This window comes from Gasterosteus aculeatus, chromosome 17, assembly GCF_964276395.1.
Source record: "Gasterosteus aculeatus chromosome 17, fGasAcu3.hap1.1, whole genome shotgun sequence".
NCBI classification, from domain to species: domain Eukaryota; kingdom Metazoa; phylum Chordata; class Actinopteri; order Perciformes; family Gasterosteidae; genus Gasterosteus; species Gasterosteus aculeatus.
The window spans coordinates 4,960,439-4,976,338 of record NC_135705.1 but is presented as its reverse complement, the minus strand read 5'-3'; the positions used below and the strand labels follow the sequence as shown (position 1 = coordinate 4,976,338).

Here is a 15,900-nt window from a genome sequence, read left to right as displayed (position 1 = left end):
AAGCAAGAATAATGAACAGGGACATTTTATTCTGATGGTTAATGGAAAAACTGAGTAGAATCCAGAGTGTGCTCCTGTCTCCATGGAGATACACCTTTCTTCTCAACCCATGATCTGGCAAAGCAAAGACAAATTAATCATTAAGTGATCACACTCGATACTCCCATGACTCAAATGGGAATCGTTTGAAAGGTTTTTTGTAACTACACTAATGCAACTGAAATCATGCTGTTTCCCGGTTGTCGTATTTTTTACCATTTGAGCCCCTTTGAATCCTATAGGTTAGTGTGTAACACTCACGCTGTTCATCCAGCTGTTGTAGGCGGAGACACGGGTGAAGACGGTGGGCTTCCGGTAGGCGTTGCAGCCGCTGGAAGACACAAAGCTGGTCACACCGTGGACCACCCACTGTCCGTTGACACTGCAGTTCAGGGGGCCACCGGAGTCGCCCTGGATCCAGAGAAAACACAACTCAGGCAAACCCCAGAGCCCAAAAATGGGGCAACAGCAGAGTTAAGTGTCCTTTTTTAAAATAGATTTACGGTATCTCGTTGCCGCTTGCTTCTTGTACACCCCTCTGATATCAAACAGCTTCCAGGCAGGTTTGTGCAGAACATGCACTTTGCAATAGTTTGACACTTTGATTAAGCACTGGCCTGGATCACTGTTACTGACTTACGCCCCTGCTGATGCAGCAAGTTATCCCTCATGTCCTCCAAAATGTCTTCCTTGACAGGAAGGGCTGAGGCCTCAGGCCTGTGGGAGACGCTGAGCTCCACTTTGTCATGAAAGAGCGAGGCTGAACTCCGACTCAGTGTTTCTGCTTGTATCCAAACTTTCTTTCCGGCTGTCATGGCTACAGAGTGACAGGATGGTTTGGAGATAACCGCGCTCTGCGGGTGGAAGGAACTGACACTCCAGAAACAGACTGAGACAGCGTCGCGTCCAAGGCCCGACGGGCTTACCTGGCAACCCGACTCACTGCCGCCGCCGGCGCAAACCATGGAGTCCTTCACGGTGCTGCCCCACCATCCGCTGCTGGAGCAGGTCCTGTGGTCGACAACGGGCAGCGAGGCCTGCTTCAGCTGGGCCGACAGCTGACCGCCAGCTGAGGAGGGACAAACACAGCGGCGGCGAAGCCTCTCACTGGCATTCATAACACGCACATGCCGCACAGAACACGCTGATCACGTGGTTACGTCAGACTCACTCTGGGTGCGACCCCAGCCGCTGATGTAGCAGGGGTTGTTGTTGGGCAGTACCTGACCGGAGGGGGGCAGAGCGGCGAGCTGGACGTAGTTGTTGAGGGAGGCCTCGGAGGACAGACGGAGTAGAGCGATGTCCCACCTGAGGACAAGACCCACAGAAATCAGTGAGTAACATTTTCGTTGATGTTTGCCTTTTCGTGCGAGTTTCTTGTTTAGTGCTGCCAGTAAAAAATGATTAATAATCAATTAAGATTATTCTGGTAATTATTGTCTGGATTATTCCATTTTATTATCTATTAAATTACTAAAATACCAAAACATCAAATTCCCAAATGGATTATCAAAAGAGCAGCAGATATATTTTGTCTTCCAGGTCCAGTTAAGAATAAATGATTGAGAGTGTTTCTATTTGTTCAACTTGCAGTAAATAACTATATAGACTAGTAAATCAAACCTTTTAATATTGTGAATATTTATAATAAAATAATGTATTATTCACGGATGCTAAATCCCAAAAGCCATTTCTCAATTTTTGGTTGCTTTTCTATGTTTTCAAATAACTGAATGTATTCCGTTTCTGTAATATAATGAACATATGACAGTAAATGTGCTATTTCTATATGCAGAAGTGGGTCAAAACGCGAGCGGTAGCCCTCACCCTCCAGCGACGTTGTTGGAGTTCCAGTTGGGGTGGATGTAGACACTGCTGACGCTCATGTACTGCTCTCTTCCCTCGTTGGAGTTGATGTTGTGATCTCCAAGAACGACGCGCCAGGTCCTGCGACTGTGGACGTACAAAACGTGCAAACGGAATTTCAGAGACGTTCCCATTCGAATTTCAGCCTTAAATGTCTGGTTCTTTTTAAGTAAATGAATGCATGTCATTATACACAGATGCCCTGCTGCTTCAATAATATCTCTATCCATTTTAGCCTCAGCAGATACTCTGTGATGAAAGTCCCACCTGTCCACGCAGTGAGCAGCGGTCATGACCCATCCTCTCCTGATCAGGCTTCCTCCACAAGTGTGGTAGAAGCTGCTGCCAGATTGGTACTGAAGAGAGATCTAACAAGACGACAACACGGGGCGTTACCACAACGGGAAAGTGATTCATTCACATTTTAGTAAAACGCTTCTTGGCAGCGTTCCTGACGCTGAAAAAGGCTTTAGGGGAGTCCAAGCAAAAGACCTAAATGCATATGATGTAACCGAACGTGCAGAGCGTATGTTGTGCTGACCGATATTACGTTAACAAGGTCGCTTTGGAGCAGTGATGTCGTAAACTAAATGCTTTTACTCAATATCTATAAGAACAATAATATACAATAATAAAACACTTTAATTGAGAATTTTCTACTTACTTAGAGTTAATATTTTATTTTATTTTATACACAAAATATGTGACCGTCTTCATAAATCTGAAGTATCATTTTAAATTAAAGGCGCTGCCTTAAAAAACTGATTTTCTTTTAGTTTGTTGTTGATTTTGCATAAAACCCAACAACAAAAAATGAACGTTGGAATTCTGCATTTATATCATTTTTCTTCTTTCAGGGGCTGAAATGGGCCATTTAGCACAAAGTGCACTTGCACTTAACACAGGCGTATGTGTTTTCACATACATATTTGTGTTGTAGAGTCAATTAAAGCAGTACGAGTACCTGCCAGGGCCAAGAGTTGGGCTGGGCCACCTGTCCACCCACTACTCTCCCCTCGACGCCGTCGTCCTCCAGGTACCTGGGCTCGGGGGTCAGCTCCGCCAGCGCTGAGCCGAGCATGAACACATGAAGCGTTACATCGAGTGTTCGAGAGAGTGCAGAATGTCAGGGGGGCGTCAGACGGTCCTTACCGAAGGCTGCGAGAGAGGTCAACACGAGAAACCGGAGCATGTCTGCGGTCTACTAAAACTTTCTGCACCGGAGACCTCTGCCCGCTACTGTTTTATACCCTCAGGCCCCTTTTGGCTGATAGTGCATGTGTGTGTGTTTAATGTAAACACATGTCCACCTGTGACTGTCTCACACTTATCACCACCGTGGGAACGAGGGGATTCAGAAGTGAAATCGCTAACAGCCACTGCATTTCTTTTTTTTCCCACCTATACAGCCCACGGCTACCCGGTATGAGAGTGTTGCATGTACGTTATGATCTGTTATTCACTACTAAACCTTCATATTTTAGTTTCTAGTAAAGCAAGTATTTATCGTATTATATCGTTATCTAGCATTCTAAAAGACACCTGGAGGCAATCCACTAGATTTGTTAAAGATGCTGTGGAAACGTGGCTAATGGACTCAGACAGCACGAGACTGTAGGACACAATGTTTGAGACATTTATTTAAAAGCTGATGTAAGAGCAAGACCCCGGAATGCATATTAAGGGAAAATTAATATTACGGTAAAGATTTATCAAATTGCACTTATGACATAAATTTGATAAAACATTTCCTGCATTTTGAATAATATGTATTAATTCGCATTCAATTGAGATTGTTTCATAACCAGATGAAAGATCGTCACTGCGACTTCACGTAGTTTGTTAATGGACAACTTATTTTTCATTATATATTCACTCCAACCAGGACCGACATGTAAATGGTCAAATTATCAGTGGAAAAGAAACTGGCAAACATTAAACACTGACAAGCCCATTGCACCAGTATGCATACAAATGGCCGCCTCTCTGACCACCTTATTGCATTGATTTAAGTGTGTGTGTGTGTGTGTGTGTGTGTGTGTGTGTGTGTGTTTATGGATTTCTGTTCATTTAACTCTAGTTCCTAATTGGGGACTTCGCTGTCGGGTGCAGTTTGCAGACAATTATCATGCCAGGTTGAGGCCGCGGGGACGGCTCGATCGATCGGAATCTCCCTCTCCGGTCTCTCTCCTCACGATAAGCTTTCTTGTCTCTTTAACGTTTTTTTTGTGCCTGACCGAGGCCGCGTGTGGTAATCACCACTGTTAGGGCCTTTATCTTAACGATCGTGCTCCACATTCAGTGGCTGCATATCGAGTAGGTCTCAGTAAGTCTCCAACACGAGTGTATTGTACTTCTGTTGGACTCCACTCGGCAGTCATTGTACATTGAGTGTACTTTTTCTCCCTAAGAGACATCAACAAATGATTTCACCTGCAATTAGCGAGGTAGATGAGTGGGTGCGTGCTACTTTTTTTGGTATAATAGCGTCTCGCGGTAATCTATTCACTTTGGAAACTCTGAAGGTTTTTTGCAAACTTTTCTTCAAAACTTCCATCAAGCGTTGTTTAAGGTTTCTGGTGGATTTGAGGTTAAAAACAGACCATCTAGTATTAAAAGTTTCTTCAAACTTCAAAGAGTGTGAGAAATCTCTGTCGGCTAATAGTTAATCTAGTGAGTATAGCTGGGAGGTTGTGAATAGAACATCTGTTTGATTCATAGTAGATTCCACAGTGTTTCAAGGTGAGAAGGAAACGTTCAATGACGTAAGGGAGAACCCGACAGAAGACAAAGCTCAACTGTGGAAAGAGTTCGCTCAGTGTAACTGAGGCATTTGCATTCTGCTAATGGCACAGCTGCCCCGTGCGTGCGGTTCCCACTATGAGCAGACCTAATCATGCACGTAATGGACTGAATACCCTTAATTTGAGCCCGATACTCAATGTAGCCGACGGCTTCTAAAAATGTGAAAGTTTAATTCAGACCGTCTGCAATAATCACGATGATTTTATTTGACCAATTATCCACTCAGAGAGAAATCCCAATTTCATTCTGTAATTGGTGTTACGGCCACTTGGACGGTGTAGGTGAATGGCCGTAACAGAGGCGAGCACTAAACTCGCCGTGGTCAAGACAGGAGAGAGTCAACCTCAACAAAATGCCATAATGCCGCTTCTTCATTGGACGGTTTACAGCTTAATAAACAAATTACTTCAGGGTCTCAAAGGCCAAAACAATAAACAAAACTCCCCCCACTAACTAGAAAATAAGAGTTCAGCTTAGCGTATCATCTCAAAAACACAAAGCAAAATGATTTAGTATTTTAATTAAAACCCACTTAACCGTCCTAAAGAATATTCATTTAAAGGTTTTACTTCGGGTACCCTGGTTGCCTACCAAATCCCTATACTTTAAAAAATAGATAAAACCTATTATAAATTATTCTAGGTTTATCAAAAAATTGACATGTGTGTAAATAAGTGTTGCGTTTCTTTTTTCATGTCTCTCCTTATCAAGTTTTGTAAAGTTTTTTTATCATCACCTTCATACTTTATGACCTTTCTCTGAGACGTGTGAGGAAAGCAGCCAGCCTTTTCAGAAAATTAAGCAAAACAGAACTAAAGCTCTAAACTAAGGACTGAAATCGGCTTTAATTTTAAAACCATGACCCGCACACGGTGTGCCGTGTGCGTTTCTTGGCAGGGTTTTAGAAACACACCTGTGGTCGTTCTCAGGCTTTATCACAGTCAGTGATAGTGCTTGACACGCATGACCTTTTGAAACATAAGACGTGTTTCCGCAGTCCTCCAATGCTGAACATTTATTTTCAGTCCATGGCCACAGTCGAGTTATCAAAAGTTAGCAAAATCCTTCTTTAATTGAACCAATATCAAAACTATTGCACCGCTACACTGCTGTTAATTTAATTTACTACCGATTCCACTGCACATAATTCTATTTCACTCCTATGTGACTCAATATATTATATATACCTAAATACATACCTTGTTGTTGTGCCCTTCTTCATTTGCTATTTAATTTATTCTATTTAATGTAATATGATCTGCTCATGTTTACTATGTAACCTTACCCGCTACTGCTGCACACACATTTACCCCCGGGGATGAATAAAGTATCCATATATCTATATGTGTGTGCTATATGAAAGTAGGTGCCTTCATACAGGCTTTGGTCCAGGGTAGGAGGACAGTATGATGAGAAATAACCTTCACAATGACACCCATAACTGTGGTTTGCATAAAGTGTCTCATGAGAAATCATCATGAGTCATCACTCAAAGTTTAATACACTTTATTTTTTGTCGAATGAGTGCAGCCGAATGAGGACACACTGTAGTTTTGTGCGCACACTGTCTTTGCGTGCGGCAACGCGGGAGAATCGTTTGTTCACTTCATGATCTGGAAGAGAGAAGAAGCAAATAACGGTCACAAATCAAATGCAACTTGAATATCACGAAACCCATTCAAGCATTTCACTGTTTTTATACAGCTTGTTCCAATCTAAATAATTGAAATGCACATTGCGCAATACTGACAGAGTCCATCCAGTCGATGTAGGCGGAGACACGGGTGAAGACGGTGGGCTTCTTGGGAGCGTTGCATCCCAAACCGGACACAAAGCTGGCAATACCGTGCACGTGGTATTTCCCATTAACCATGCAGTTCAGAGGGCCACCGGAGTCCCCCTGATAGAAACAACATTAGTGGGCATAATGATTCAGTGGTTGATATAAAATATAGATTTCATAGTTGAGTGAATTCATTAAAGGTTTAAATTGTGAAGGATTTCTCTCTTTTCCTCTTTGCCAAAAGTCCTCTATTCCCACTTGCATTTTTCCTAATTCCTTGTTCGCTCAGGCGGAGACTTACATTGCATCCAGCCTCGGCGCCACCACCACCGCACACCATGGTGGTCTTGACCGTGCTGCCCCACCAGCCGGAGCTGGTGCAGGTCTTGTGGTCGACCAGAGGCAGGTAGGCCTGCTTCAGCTGAGCGGAGAGGCTGCCGCCGGCTACGCAAAGTCAAATCGGGAAGGTGAGACACACTGAGCTTTAAACCTTAAAAGCGACCGTCATCGACACTGACGGGATCCATCGACATCCACTCACTGGAAGTGCGACCCCATCCGGTGATGTAACAGAGGTTGTTGTGGGGCAGAATTTGGTTGGTGGGGGGCAGAGAGCCCAGCTGGACGTAGGAGTTCAGGGTGGCCTCAGAAGTCAAACGCAGGAGAGCAATGTCGAACCTGAGGTGGGGACCCACGGGTCAGAGAGAACCAAAAGTACCTTTCCTCAATACCAAACCGTCTGATCATCTCGGGCAAACGTCCTACTCACTTACGCTGCAGGTTTCTATTATTGCATTCAACTAACAAATGGCTTCAGATTTTATGTGTCATATCTATCTGTGCAGGATTAAAGGACAATGGTTGCTTCAATTGTGCATGTTCACACTGCTGCTTTGTTAATGATGCAATGCACTTTGTCATATCTATTATTGCTGCTGTGATCTGATGTTGTCTTGTCATGAAATTCTTGCAACATCAAAATCGGCTTGTTTCCCTTCCAAAGCATTCCGACTTCATCAAATGAAAGCTGTTTTTTAAAATAACCATGTTGAAAAAGCCCACAAATGTGTGAATATAAAAGAAGAAACAATCCTCACCCCCCCGCCACACTGCTAGAGTCCCAGCCGGGATGGATGTGAACTTTGCTGACAGTCATGATCTGCTCTCTGCCGCTGACTTTGTTGAGGTCATGTTCACCGAGAATGACCCGCCACGTCCTTACTCTATTTAAGGCAAAAAATGGAAGCAAAGAGATGCACAATATTGTTCAAATTCAATTATTAGATATGATTGGGGGTCAAATGACTCCTTAGCAAATCAGGACTTCTTATTATAATAAACTGATGTAAAAAGTAAAGGTCACGACAGGCCCTCTAACCACTGCTGGCTTGTTTATTTTCTTATTCCTTCGGAGACATGACGTTGGTGTGGGACAGTTATAAATGAGGCTGGAAAGACTTTCCTCATGCCGGCGACATTTAGAAACACTGAAATAAATCAACCCCTCCGGTACTGTGATAACAACAGGTTTTGGATATTCAAGTCAAAGTAATCACCAAATGCACACACCTGAATACAAAGTGTACGGATGAGTTAATCATTTCACTACCTGTCCACACAGTGAGCAGCCGTCATCACCCAGCCTCTCTCAATCAGGGTTCCCCCGCATGTGTGGTAGTAACTGCTGCCAGATTTGTACTGAAGAGAGATCTAAAGGGGCGAAAAACACACCAGTGTTTTGCAGGTGCGAAAACATTGACGTTTGTCATTTGTATGGTGGTTTTATTTGACAGTTTAATATGAAGCGCGTTACCTGCCAGGGCCAGGAGTTGGGTCCGGCCACCTCGCCTCCCACGACTCTTTGAAAGATGTCCTCCAGGTACCGGGGCTCGGGCTCCAGCCCGGCCAGCGCTGGTGAAAAACATTAAAAAAGATTTACACGGGTACAACATTTATGGTTCCCTGGAAGCGCCGCTGTACAGTTTGCTTTCCACCTGCACGAAGAGGCAAGGGGGAAATAAACGAGAGGCATCAAGACGGCAAGTGCTGCTGGAGCCGAGCTAGAAATGGGTGACAGGCCGGATGAATGACAGCACTCTGACTGACTGACAGATTAAGAGGGCGTATGAGACAGAAAGAGATCAATAACGGAGAAAAATTCACTATTGATGTCTTTCTGTACACCGTTTTCTTACCCAGGGCGGCGAGACTTGTCAACAGCAGAAGCCTGAGCATGTCTGCAGCGAGTCAGAGCGATTTTACGAGGAAGGAATGAGCCTCTTCCGTGTTTTATACCCGGGCTTGACCTTCGGTTGGTCTGGAACGGTGCGGCTGTGCAGCTGTGTTCAGTTCACACGGCGTCATCGTACTCACACGCCTCCCACTTCCACCAGCAGATCAGAATGACACATAGGCCGACAAGAATATCTCGGGATGAAATTAATCTGTGTGGCTCACAGACTTATGCGTTTGATAAAGTCCACCACATCGACTTTTGGACACCTTTGGGGGAATTGAGGAGAAGGGCAGTGATGACGGGCTGATGTCGCGGCCTCATTAATCATCGGGAATCAAGGCAAACGTCCCAAATGTTTCCAGTAAATATGGGACGTTGAAATGAATTGTCTGATAGAAAGGTGTGCAAATTCTCCAGAATGTTTACATCACGCACGTACCCTTTTGCAACCAAGATGAATTATGGAGTAATTATGGGAAACTTGATTGTGTGATTCCACTTTCTGTTTTAAGTAGCAGTTTGAGAGTGAGTAAAGAAAAATAATTAATTCTGACAAAATAATTAAGAGTAAAATGGGGAAAAATAACTATTATATAGCTGAATTATGTAGTTGTTTTTGTCGGTTAATCTCATTCATCGAGGTCTTGATAATAATAAAATATCTGACCATATCCCACAAGTTTTTCATATCAAGTATTGCGTATATAAAAGCGAGATTGGTACGATTCTGTTTCAGTCAAAAAATGTATTAATAACTGTATAATCCTAATATTTGTTGTCTAAATTTATCATGTTTGGAGAGGGGGTGGTGTTATTTGCCATTAGGTATTTAAAAACTCTCAATAAAAACAGTTTTAGCTGTTAAATGTATATCAACTGACCATGAACTATGTGTTCAGAGGAAACCTACAGGAAATTTGGGATTTTAAATACTTGTCATAAAACTGCTTTCCTATTACATGTAACAATATAAAAATGTACGATCAGTTCGCCAGAACTGTTGAAATGTTTTTTATGTAAATACGGACTCTGACAGATAGGAAATAGTCACAGCGCAACACTAGATGGGGCTAACGACTAACAAACACACAGAATCCCCATTTAGCCACATTAGAGCCTCTCTAGTTAACGGAGACAGGCTGATGACATCAAGTCCCGGGATTCGACACCCAAATCTTCATTGACCGTCGTTAATACCGATTTTGGTGTAATACTAAACTGATAAAGATCCATTTGAACTTTAAGCCGAAATCTACATTCCCGGCAGGAAACATGTAAACCCAGTGTGGGAACTGAGTGGAAGAAGATTTCTCTCCTCTACTTCGCTCTGACCTCTTTGACATTGAACAGTTGTATCGCAGATGGGTTTTGTGATGATTAAGACACAGTAAGTCTCTCTGTGAAATATACATACGAATACTTAAAAAAAGAGCCTTTAATTGTCATGCTTAAATGTCTAACAATAGATTTCTAGACAATAACAAGACCTGTGATGTGTCCTTCTTTTGTAAAACACTCCCTAATTAGACAGAAAGTCATTAAAACTGTATGGATTCGGGATTATTTCCTTATCAGGTCATTAAGGAGATAGCCACGCCGACTGGTAATTGAGCTGGCCCCCACGACCCACAGGAAACAGGTCCTAACGCAACACGCGGCGATCAACGGAGGCTCCACTGTTTAGCATTTTTCTCATGGAGCCTCTTCGCCCCCTCCAAACTCTCCGAGCGCCCCCTCGACCAACTCCAACCTTCTCTCGCTGAGGCATAAATCAAACAGGGTGGAGATCCAAGACAGGAAGTGCTGGGGATGTGTTAATTAAAGATGTTTGCACTTGATACCACTTCCCCTCGTTAATGAATAGTCGATTTGGTTTCCCGTAAAGATGTCTCATTCACACTGGCAGGAAATTGTGGCTGCAAAAAAAAAATTAATGGGATGCACTGACTGGTTCAGTGAGAGCGAGTCAAGCAGGGTTATCAGTGAGTAACTGTTGATTATGCCAATGTGACACTGTTTCAAAGGCTAGTTGCCGCAGTGAAGCTAACAGATAAGAAAGTAGAATTGCTTTAGAGTCATTTATTCCTGCACTAAGTGTGCCTTAAAAGCCGTATTGATTGATTAATTTTTTGCCTCTTTAGGGACAACAGAACACATATTTCCAGAAGCTTATCGGATATTATCAAGCTGTGAGTTTTCATGACGTGAACAGTGACTTTCAAAGAGTCCTGTGATTTTCTAAGAAAACAATCCAAATTCTGAAGTATTTTCTCCTCCGTTCTATCTGGCCCTGGCTGAAAATGCGTACCGCTCACCAAATAAACCCACAGAGACGAAATGTCTGCAGCGGCTAAATACGTTGTTTAATCCAGCCTTCAACAATTTCAGAGACAAAATCAGAGAAAGATGAAAAGCAACAAAGAGCATTTGGAGGACAGAAATTTCAGGAAAAACACTTTTCTTCATCTGCATCTCATCTAAAATCCGAAAAGTGGTCTCCCTTGGGGGTGTTACTTGTCATTGGATTATTTTGTGTGCATGCATGTGTGTGAGAAGTTTCAGAGCCAGCTGTTTACCGCGCACCGTGGCACTAATCCACTCGGCCCGCAGGGACGGATAGTGCATTAGCACCCCCCCCCGCCGGCCGAGGAAATGTGTGAGGATGAATCAATGTTGCCATGTGTCCTGCTGGGTGACAGCAGCGAAACTGATCCACTGGGCTGTTTGCAATCTTTAATTGCAATTATACCCCAGTCAAAACAATCAATAAATCTTCCCACTTCCCCCCCTTCACCCTCAGCCTTTCTATCTAAATTGCTTCCTTGCCGGCTCAGCTTTCCTCTCATGTTTCCTTCTGCACTCTCTGTATATCTGGTGAAAAAGGTGTCATTCGGGCTGTGGGTTGATGTGGTTTTCGGGTTAGAGGGAATTGGGAGGCGATTAAAAAACGGACACACCATGTTGCTTCATCCTTGCCACACTGTATGTGTGTGTGTGTGTGTGTGTGTGTGTGTGTGTAGGGGGGGGACAACTGTAAAATCCTTAAATAATCCTAATTAAAACAAATCAATCCATAAAAAGTAGCGTAAATGGTGATATCAGTGTTAAACTAATTAAAACGGCCGCACACAGAACAGAATTGTTGGCAGGTTGTGCAGCTGTTTTGTACAGCATGTTTTTGTTGCACTGCACATTCATACCTGTCGGTGGCTGTCACCGTAATTATTCCCTGAGGGAAATAAAACGACTGTATGTCAATTAGCACTGTTTAACAGAGAGCACGTCACTCAGTTTGAACGAGAACGTGCTGTGATAACAGTAACTCTTTTGAAGCCTAATGTGTCTCTTTAAAATTTAAATGGATGGTTTTTTTTAACAATATAATAAGGTAAGAAGTGAGTCAGCGCACAAAGGATTGTTGGGGTGAAATTGTACTATTTTATTTCTGAAGTTTAACGACAGTTCTAACATGAAAAAAAACTTTTTGTGTATTCTGTCACTTTCATGCAACTGACAATTGGTAGCCGGAGAAAAAGACACTGCTGCCTCAGCTTCACTGGTCCGTGAAATATTGCTGTCATACATGACTAATGTCGACAATATAAGAGTAAATTAAGGAGGAGACTTATAACTTTGAATATTGAAAGGAAAGCAAGATTTTGATCTCGCTCCTGTACATACTGTACAAACTGAAAAGGCATGATAACCCACTTCATTAAATAAAAAACATAGAACATAGAAGACTTATATTTATATAGGATTTATATAACATGAAAATAGCTGCTGCACGGCAGTGCTGAACACATTCTAGTAAGTCTATGCTGCAAAACGAACCTTTGATGAACTGTGCGTAACCTTGCTGCAAGATGCAAAGGGGTTTTCTCCTGCTCTCCGGGACACTCACACTCAGATATTTCACGCCTTCCACTTTCAAGAGCGGTGGACGGCTGTCACAGGCAGACGCTCCCCGTCCCCGGAATATTGAGGTGCGAAGATCGGGACCTCAGTCACCCCTCTGTTTTGAGCCATAATGGTTTGTGCCATCTGGGATCAGCCCACCGACTCACCTGGGGCTCGTCACTAATCAGAGCCAGCCCTGTACTTAAGCCTGTGACTCCCCAAAGCTCCTTGCGAAGTCTTGTGCATGTTCCATCACATTCCGAGCGTTTTCTCGATCTCCTGTTCTTGCCTGTTATTGACCTCTCGTTTGTCCCAGACCTCGTTCCTGCCTGCCTGATCCTCAACGGTACTTCTGTCTAACTCCACGTAATCCCGGCTTTCGACCACCCGCCTGTACTCCGGATACGACCACGCCTGACCCCCTGACGGTGCCTCTGTTTATCCCCGCTCTCCTGGCTTTCGACCCTCTGCCCGCCTACTGGACTCGACCACGCCTAACCCTTGTCTGTACTTCCACAATAAAGCTGCGCTCTGCGCTTGGGTTTCACTCCTGTCTCTTGTGATGCGTTACAACGGCTTTACTCAGCTCTTGCCTCTGTATTTTATTCTGTCTTGCAGAGCTAACAATATGAGTTAAAGCTATTGATTGTGACCCATGTGGCCAGGCAGCTGCTTGCAAGGTAAATCATGAAATGTCTTTATCAAGAATGTGCACTGTGTCTCTTTGACTTCCTGATTCGTTTTGTTGAAAAAGTTAATTTTGAATATTCATTCTCAATAAGTATCCGTATAAGCATTCTTAGGGGTCAGAACAATATAATTGTTAATTTTCAATTATCCCTTCAATGAATACTAATCCCTTCTATGTTCTACTACAGACTAGGTGCCCATTTGGCTAAGCCCATATCTCATACATGCAGTGGCACAATACAATTTACAATTGCCTTCCTCTTCTTCAATGAAAAAAGATACAGAGACAAAAAATGGTAGTGGGAGTGGCACACAAATATTTAATCAGCCGTTAATGAAAATAAGTCATTCGGATTAATTCCTCCATAGGGGTGATTTAAAAGTTATTTTGCAATCCTCATGAGAGTGGAAGTCCATGAGCAGGGGACTGAGGTAGAGTTCCTATGCTGTCCCAAAATGGGGCTCCAGTTGTGGACGATAGCACAAATCACTCCAAACCGCGCAGCAGAGACAAGCTCAGCAAATACGGAATTAGCAGCGATTCTGAGCAGTAACGCAACCCTTGACTTGCTTTCTAAAAGGTAAAAGTAGCTGCGTCGTTGAGGACGTCAGTGGTGAAAGAGGACCTGCCCGAGAGTCCAGATACTCGCCACAACCCATTAACTGAAACATGTCATTGTTTTGTCCTGGTCCATGAATTTGTTGAAATGTCAACACAGTGTATGTTTAGAAAGGTGTAGCCGGTTTTGCATTACCATCTCACGGCACTCATCATGGATTGAGCCCCAGGCTGTTAGTACACAGCGGGTTTTTTTTTTTAAGATGATTCTTAAACTTTTCCCTCAGCGGCCTTGGAATCAATTTCCCCGGGCGGAGAGAGACCTGAACGCTGTATCGAATTGGAGACACAGATGAATGACCCCTTTTTCAGACACGATCAACCACTCCAAGAGGGGTGCAAATAGCAGGGGACGCATGACACTACCTGCTCACCAGCAAATTGCATTCCACCAAGTCCTTCATCTGTGCTGGCTACACTCTGGTATCAAAGTGGACCTGAGATTTAATGGCTCGGCCTTTTAGCACCAGCTTCAAATTCGCCCGTCCACGAAATGGCGCTTGTCAAACTTGAAAATAAAAGAACGAATATATATAGATATTTTTTACCAATGTATCTATTGCTCTAAGAATGTTCCTTCAAGAGCCTCACTCGGCAACCGGCCGTACGAAACACAGATTTGGGGATTGTGAACTTGCTGCTGGGCATTAGCGCGGCATAGTTTGCTCTCCGATTTGCTCAGCAGCAACAGTTTCCAGGGGCCGGGGAAGTCGAGAAACATTGCCCTTCCAAAGTTACTCATGCAAGCACAACTTAAAAGCCCCTCTGGTGAAATGCGTCAGAATTGATGCAATTGGCGGTTCATTGAGGCTCGCTATTGATAGATTCTCCTGATGTCGATAAAGGCGTCCTTGACTGATAATGATTATTGCCCACTCGGGCAGCATGCATTTGTCTGCGCCGGGTACCTGCAGATAGTGATTATTAGATCCAATGAGCATCTGCATCTGAAGACCTCGTCTGTCACCTTCTGATGATGTCATAAGGTGCAATGCCAAGACAACAGTTGCTTGGAAGCTGGTTCTAGGTGTGGGCCTGAGACAGATTCAAATCATTTGGGGTCAAGAGCCTCTTGCTCTCCCCCTGAGTCCTGGTTGCCCTGTGATAACTAAAGAGACTTGTCAATGGGACCCCTGAGTGTATTCATATTCGCTGCCAGCTCCGACTGAGCTGCTTGGCACACTGCGTAGCCTTGGCCAGAGTAAAAGCCAATCTGCATGGAGGGAGTTGGGAGGAAAGCAGGACAGAAGATAAGGAGAGGAGAGATTGTGTAATCGTCCCATGTTAAAAAGTTAAAGCAGGCTCGAGTAAACAAAGTGTTGAGGAGACAGCATTTTTCCACACGTTAGAAAGCCTCTATTATTACTGCAAATCTACTGTCCCTGGAATTAAGAATTACTCCATTATGCAATAGATTGTCACTACCTTGACAATCACTCCATTACACAAGAGATTGTCACTACCTTGACAATCTCTTGTATGATGGAGTAATTCTTAATTCCAGGGACAGTAGATTTGCTGCCAATAAAACTGACTTCTCTTGTGAACTTTTGAAAGTAAAGCGTTGCTTTTGCAAAGTAAAAGTAGATTCATTTGCAAGCCTGGACGTCAGGAAAGACTATAGACAAAGCTTGATCAAAGAGCCGGCCGTAGAGAAAGCAGCACTGGAAAAGGGCATTGACAGAGAGGCCTATTCATCTGGCTGTCTCTGAGGAGCATCACATTATCATAGAATAATATAAAAGGATAAAAGTGCCCTCGCAGTTACGTCACTGTGGCACTAACGAGCAACGTGATAAAAGCACAACATGGGTAAGCTTACACCCAGTCAACTATTATCAAAATGTACACCTGCATTTAATATCCAGGTTATTTATGTGTGCCGCACAACGTCCACCCAGAATTCACGTCACCTCGCTGGAACAGAGCACGGCTCGTCTTCCCCAGCACTGCTGATCAATA

The 15,900-nt window shown here is 43.6% G+C and overlaps 2 protein-coding genes and 1 long non-coding RNA gene across 4 annotated transcripts; 1 reads left to right on the top strand and 2 right to left on the bottom strand.

Moving 5' to 3' along the window:
* Positions 1-9: 9 nt before the first annotated feature.
* Positions 10-3,173, bottom strand: LOC120835837 (elastase-1). 2 transcript variants are annotated; one of them, XM_040205103.2, is made up of 8 exons: positions 3,058-3,173; positions 2,870-2,973; positions 2,173-2,273; positions 1,867-1,992; positions 1,211-1,347; positions 966-1,108; positions 301-450; positions 10-114 (listed from the first exon to the last, which is right to left on the bottom strand). In XM_040205103.2, the coding sequence occupies exons 1-8, from the start codon at positions 3,095-3,097 to the stop codon at positions 103-105; spliced, it is 813 nt and encodes a 270-aa protein (XP_040061037.1). In that variant the 5' UTR covers positions 3,098-3,173; the 3' UTR covers positions 10-102. The 2 variants fall into 2 exon arrangements, with proteins under 2 accessions (XP_040061037.1, XP_040061036.1); XM_040205102.2 differs by lacking the exon at positions 10-114 and having other exon boundaries at positions 283-450.
* A 3,026-nt stretch (positions 3,174-6,199) lies between these two features.
* Positions 6,200-8,823, bottom strand: LOC120835835 (elastase-1). Its single transcript, XM_040205099.2, has 8 exons — positions 8,689-8,823; positions 8,307-8,404; positions 8,103-8,203; positions 7,591-7,716; positions 7,035-7,171; positions 6,795-6,937; positions 6,461-6,610; positions 6,200-6,323 (listed from the first exon to the last, which is right to left on the bottom strand). The coding sequence occupies exons 1-8, from the start codon at positions 8,726-8,728 to the stop codon at positions 6,312-6,314; spliced, it is 807 nt and encodes a 268-aa protein (XP_040061033.1). The 5' UTR covers positions 8,729-8,823; the 3' UTR covers positions 6,200-6,311.
* Positions 8,824-12,676: 3,853 nt separating this feature from the next.
* LOC144388887 (uncharacterized) lies at positions 12,677-13,176 on the top strand. The gene is made up of 2 exons (XR_013453143.1): positions 12,677-12,715; positions 12,946-13,176. It is a non-coding gene; the product is annotated as an uncharacterized LOC144388887 (long non-coding RNA).
* Positions 13,177-15,900: the final 2,724 nt, after the last annotated feature.